At 36.0% G+C, this 6,000-nt stretch overlaps 1 protein-coding gene across 1 annotated transcript; it reads right to left on the bottom strand.

The window, feature by feature from the left end:
• Nucleotides 1–3,505: 3,505 nt before the first annotated feature.
• On the bottom strand, nucleotides 3,506–4,956 carry LOC123562145 (uncharacterized). Its single transcript, XM_045354798.2, has 2 exons — nucleotides 4,807–4,956; nucleotides 3,506–3,998 (listed from the first exon to the last, which is right to left on the bottom strand). Exons 1-2 carry the CDS (start codon nucleotides 4,900–4,902, stop codon nucleotides 3,639–3,641), a joined length of 456 nt encoding a protein of 151 aa, XP_045210733.1. The 5' UTR covers nucleotides 4,903–4,956; the 3' UTR covers nucleotides 3,506–3,638.
• Between the last annotated feature and the right edge of the window lie 1,044 nt (nucleotides 4,957–6,000).

Raw genomic sequence — 6,000 nt, 5'->3', positions numbered from 1 at the left:
TTTCCCGCTTCGCCATGGACAAGGTGACGGTGTCAATTTGGAGTAAAATTTAATATTTACAGAGCAAATGTTACTATACCTTGCATATGAAAAATATATGGTAGTGTGTGGTTCCTTTCAGCTTTCACAAATCTCAACCTTTATAGGACTGAACGCAGATGAGGACCTTAAACGATATAACAAACCTTAGGGCGTGGACGGTAGCATGCATTTCCACTGCCGTCCATGAACAGGCTCTATCAAACCGAGCCTGCAACATTTTTGTTTTTGTTGTGTTGAGCGACCTGTGGAGTTTCCACTTTTTCTATTTAGTAATTCGGGCGACTATGACCTAAGTTTTTGTTCTGATCTGGCATTAAACCCATATCTGTTTGTAAATTGCTTTTGATCTTCCTTATGAGGGGCGTTACAGCCGAATCGATTCAGTGTTTAGTGAAGAATGAAGGTATAAATTTGGAGTAACAAATTAACATTTACAGAGCATATGTTTCTATAGCTTGCATATGAAAGATATATTTCACTAGTTAATTTTATTCAGCTTTTACAAAACGCATCCGTATACAACTCAACGCAGGTAGGAACCATTCACGATATTTAAAGTCTTTGTGATATCCTGCTACCTTGACTGATGCGTTTGTCCCCCTCTATCATTAAAAATATACAATTAGCATTAAGATTTTCAACTACAACTTGGAGGTTTTACTGCCGATTCAGTTCATTGGTTAGAAAAGGGTGGCGGAATCAATTTGGAGTAAAATATAATATTTAAAAAGTCAATGTTACTATACGTTGCATATGAAAAATAAATGGTACTGTGTGGTTCCTTTCAGCTTTCACAAAACTCATCTTTATAGGACTGAACACAAATGACATCACAAGATATCAAAAGCCTTAGTAATTCGGGCCACTATGACATTGAAAACATACCTGTCTGTATTAAGCTTTTGATCTACCATTTGATGGGTTTTACTGTCGAATCGTTTCATTGTTTAGGGGAGGATCACGGTATCAATTTAGAGTAACATATTAATATTTTCAGAGCAAATGTTATTATACGTTACATATGAAAAATACATGGTACTGAGTGATTACTTTCAGCTTTCACAAACATCCGTATAGGATCCGACGCAAATGAGGACCTCACACGACATTACAAGCCTTAGAAATTCGTGCTTCTATGATCTATGTTTAGTCCTATTCTTTCATTGAAAACATATACCTGTGTGTATTAGGCTTTTGATCTACCATTTGAGGGGCTTTACTGCCGGATCGGTTCAGTGTTTCGGGGAGGATAAGGGTATCAATTTCGAGTAAAAAATTAATATTTACAAGGCAAATGTTAATATAGTTTGCATATGAAAGATATATTTCACTAGTTGCTTTTTTCACAAAACGCATCCGTTTAAGACTCAACGCAGTTAGGAACCGTAAATGATATTGCAAGCCTTTGTAATATCGGACCACTGTGACTTATGTGTTTGTGTGTCTCTTTCTATTAGTGAAAATATATCTCTGAAATTAATATTGTGATTTACAATTTGGGGGGATTGACTGTCGATTCGGTTCATTGGTTAGTGCAGGTTGACGCTATTAATTTGGAGTAAAATTTAATATTTACATAGCAAATGTTACTATACATTGCATATGAAAAACATATGGCAATGTGCGATTGCCTTCAGTTTGCACAAACCTCATCTTTATAGGACTGATGGCAAACAAAATGACCTCAAACAATATTACAAGCCTTACTAATTAAGGCTATAAGGACATACGTTTTTGTCCCTATCTGGCATTGAAACCATATCTGTGTGCATAAACTTTTGATCTACCACTTGAGGAGCTTAACTTCCGAATCGGTTGTTTGGCGGAGGATGAAGATTTATGGTAACAAATTTTAAAATGTTTACAGAGCAAATGTTATAATATATTGCATATGTAAGATATATTTCACTAATTTTTTTTTTTTTTTTGGTTTTTCTTTGTTTCTTCTTTTTTTCTTTTTTTCATTTTTCACAAAACGCATCCGTATACGACTCAAAGCTGATAGAAACCGCACACGACATTACAAGCCTTTGTAATATTGGGTTACTGTGACTTATGAGCTATTATTGAAAATATACATTTGAAATCTAGATGATGATCTACAATTTGTGGTGTTTCGCTGCCGATTCGGTTCTTTGGTTAGGGCAGGGTGATAGTTTTAATTTGGAATAATATTTACAGAGAAAATGTAACTACACGTTGCGTATGAAAAATATATGATACTGGGTGATTTCTTTCAGCATTTTTCGAAACTCAGTCGTAAAGGACTAAACGCAAATGAGGACCTCACACGATATTACAAGCCTTAGTAATTTGGACTACTATCACCTACGTTTTTGTACTTAAGTGGCATTGAAATCATATCTGTGTGTGTATTAGGATTTCTATGTAATAGAAAGAGCATTGAAACTCAAGGGTAAACGATTTGTACGAGGGGGCGTAGCCCCCGAGTATAAATCGTTTACCCGAGAGTTTTAATGTTCTTTCTGTTTTGTATCATAGCCATCCATATATGGTAGTTCAGTAGGCGTTCCGCATTGCCATATACAGCAGTTCAGTGAGTACTTAAAATCCTTGCTTTACAAATGTGTAAAGCTCAGGCAAAATAAACCAATGCGAGCGCAGAAAATTAATAAAATGCACTTCGCTGTCTGCTGTTAGAGACACGCCCATACACGCTGGCATACTTTCCTATCCAACAGTGCGGTAACTAGCGTGCGGGTATTTAATACCTGCACACTTTTAGTTACCGCACCCTGCGCTCACTGTATACGATTTAACTGCACCAGACTTGTTAAGAAAAAACACCGAGCTATGATACAACTACCATTTGTTGGGCTTTACTACCGAATCTGTTCAGTGTTTAGGGGAGGATATTGGTATCACTTTTGGATATTTACAGAAGAAATGTTACAATAGGTTAACTACACTGTAGTAATTTTTTTCAGCTTTCACAAAACGCATCCATATACGACTCAAAGCAGGTAAGATGGCGAATGACGTTACAAGCCTTTGAAATAATAGACTAGTGTGACTTATTAATATGATTTAACTGTCGATTCGGTCTGTTGGTTAGGGCAGGATGACGGTTTCATATTTGAGGACCTCACACGATATTTCAAGCCTAAGTAATACGGGCTGCTATGGCCTACAATTGTGGTCTACAATATGAGGGTTTTCGCTACCGATACTTTTCATTGGTTAGGGCAGGGTGACGATATCAATGTTTAGTAAAATTTAATATTTATGTTGCAAAATGGCAGTTAGAATAATGGGCTTGCCCTTAACGAGAAAGCATGGGACAGAACTAAACAAACTGGTATATAGAAAGCGGATCTGGGGTTACGGAACCTGTATATCACAGGAACTGCCAAAAGACAAAATTAAAAAAGAAGACACAATATCCAGTTTATTGTATGATATACGATATGTAATATGATTGGACATGACACTGACGGTAATACTTAACAATGTAAAAATTTCATTATATAAAAAATAAAAATAGAAATGCCGTGAAAAAATGATATGACTGGATTATAGAGACTTCGCTCAAAAGGATAAAGAGAATTTGTATTGCGTCGTTTTTGAAAGCACTGTCATTTTGTGCTCAATCTGTTGTACATTGTTTCAAGGTATGTTGCAATTCGGTTACCATCTAATACAGAGATATACTGTGTATTTTGACGCTCACATCTTGAACCATTCTGATATTGTACAAATAATTCAGACAAGTTTCCACTTGGAACAGTATTTACAGGATCACGTTGCTTTGCACGCAATGTTTTTTTCATGGTGCACATACAGTCATAAATATATTCTTGGAATGATGCCATCAGTTCAAGCGAGGAATCGTCTTGGGCGGCCTGACGTAAATATTTAAAGTAATTTGCAAGTTCATTCAGCATATCGTAGTGTTCTCTCACTGCCTCAAGGAAGGAGTCAAGGTTGTTGCAAATCTGAAAGGAATTATCACTTGAATTGTAAAGGGATCATGCTCCTACATATATAAAACAACAATATCATATATTTCAAAGCAGAAAGCAACATCTATACTATATGCTAATATTTTAAGTAATGTATCTAGTATAACTATTAAGTACACTAAAACTATTTTACATCACGTAGTTAAAGAGTGGCCAAATATAATTTTCAATATTTTTAAGCCTGAAACTGCTTTACTTTATATTTTCTGATACTAACAAATAACGGTACTTATTTTACGTTAGATGCACATGTGTATATATTTGTATATATTTACCTAAACTAAAATTTCCTTTGTGTTAACAGGTGCATCAAAATGAGGATACAAATTATCTTTTATGTATAGGCGCAAAATCAACATGGCAAAAAAGGCTGGTACTGTTTCTAACATATTTACAGTGGTTCAGAATTTGGTTAAAATGTTCAATTTAATGCGCATCTTTCACTAAAATTTATTTCTAGCTACTATACTCGTAGAAAATCCTCATCAAATGAATACATTTGAATAAGTATAGAAATAAACTTATTTCATCAGGTACATTCACAATTTAATGTCATTTATAACAGCCAATTGCTAAATATACAGTTAGCACACGTTTATACGGTGCTTGGCAATACATGTATAGATGACCTTATATAAATACAAGCTGTTGAAATTATATACTACATTTTATTATTTATATTTTCAAGAATGAATCTGGGTCTTTCTTTATATCATCTCACATTGTGTTTCAAGCGTATACCAGTATATGCATTGCATTCATTTCATCTTCAGATACTTACATTCTGTGGAAAAACTCCAGTTTCTTCAAGTGCGCCAGTCTCCGACAGACTCATGAAACTCGCATTTTCATCTTCGGTACAGTAATACACAGCCATCTGAATACCAAGAAGCAAACATTATAAACGGTTAAGTATCCAGCTACTACTCCGTATCCAATAACTCTCGTAACCAGTTACTACTCAGTATCCATTACTATCAGTACCAGTATACTATTCAGATCGTTACTACTCAGTATCCATTACTACTTAAAGTATCCAGTTACTATCAGTATCCAGTTACTACTCAGTATCCAGTTACTACTCAGTATCCAGTTACTATTCAGTATCCAGTTACTACTCAGTATCCAGTTACTACTCAGTATCCAGTTACTATTCAGTATCCAGTATCCAGTTACTACTCAGTATCCAGTTACTGTTCAGTAGTCCGAGTTATGTCATATCCAGTATCCAGTATCCATTACTCTCAGTATCCAGTTACTACTCAGTATCCAGTTACTCTCGTATCCAGTTACTTCAGTATCAGTTACTTCAGTATCCATACTCTGTATCCAGTTACTGTTCAGTATCAGTACGTATATTACTGCTCAGTATCCAGTTACTGCTCGTATCCAGTTACTGTTCAGTATCCGTTACTGTTCAGTATCCAGTTACTCTCGTATCCAGTTACTGTTCAGTATCCAGTTACTGTTCAGTATCCAATTACTGCTCCGTATCCAGTTACTGTTCCGTATCCAGTTACTGTTCAGTTTCCAGTTACTGCTCCGTATCCAGTTACTGCTCCGTATCCAGTTACTGTTCAGTATCCAGTTACTGCTCCGTATCCAGTTACTGTCCAGTATCCAGTTACTGTTCAGTTTCAAATTACTGCTCCGTATCCAGTTACTGTTCAGTATCCAGTTTCTGTTCAGTTTCCAGTTACTGCTCCGTATCCAGTTACTGTTCAGTATCCAGTTTCTGTTCAGTTTCCAGTTACTGCTCCGTATCCAGTTACTGTTCAGTATCCAGTTACTGCTCCGTATCCAGTTACTGTTCAGTATCCAGTTACTGTTCAGTATCCAGTTACTGTTCAGTATCCAGTTACTGTTCAGTATCCAGTTACTGCTCAGTATCCAGTTACTGTTCAGTATCCAGTTACTGCTCCGTATCCAGTTACTGTTCAGTATCCAGTTACTGCTCCGTATCCAGTTACTGTTC

This window comes from Mercenaria mercenaria, chromosome 15 (genome assembly GCF_021730395.1).
Source record: "Mercenaria mercenaria strain notata chromosome 15, MADL_Memer_1, whole genome shotgun sequence".
In the NCBI taxonomy this organism is placed as follows: domain Eukaryota; kingdom Metazoa; phylum Mollusca; class Bivalvia; order Venerida; family Veneridae; genus Mercenaria; species Mercenaria mercenaria.
Note: the sequence above shows the minus strand (reverse complement) of the source record. Positions and strands in the feature narration are given on the sequence as shown.

Coding starts and splice junctions, on each gene's coding strand:
- LOC123562145 (XM_045354798.2), bottom strand. CDS start 4,902: ATGGCTGTGTATTACTGTACCGAAGATGAAAATGCGAGTTTCATGAGT. Junction 3,999..4,806: donor CTGGAGTTTTTCCACAGAAT/GTAAGTATCTGA, acceptor AATTCCTTTCAG/ATTTGCAACAACCTTGACTC.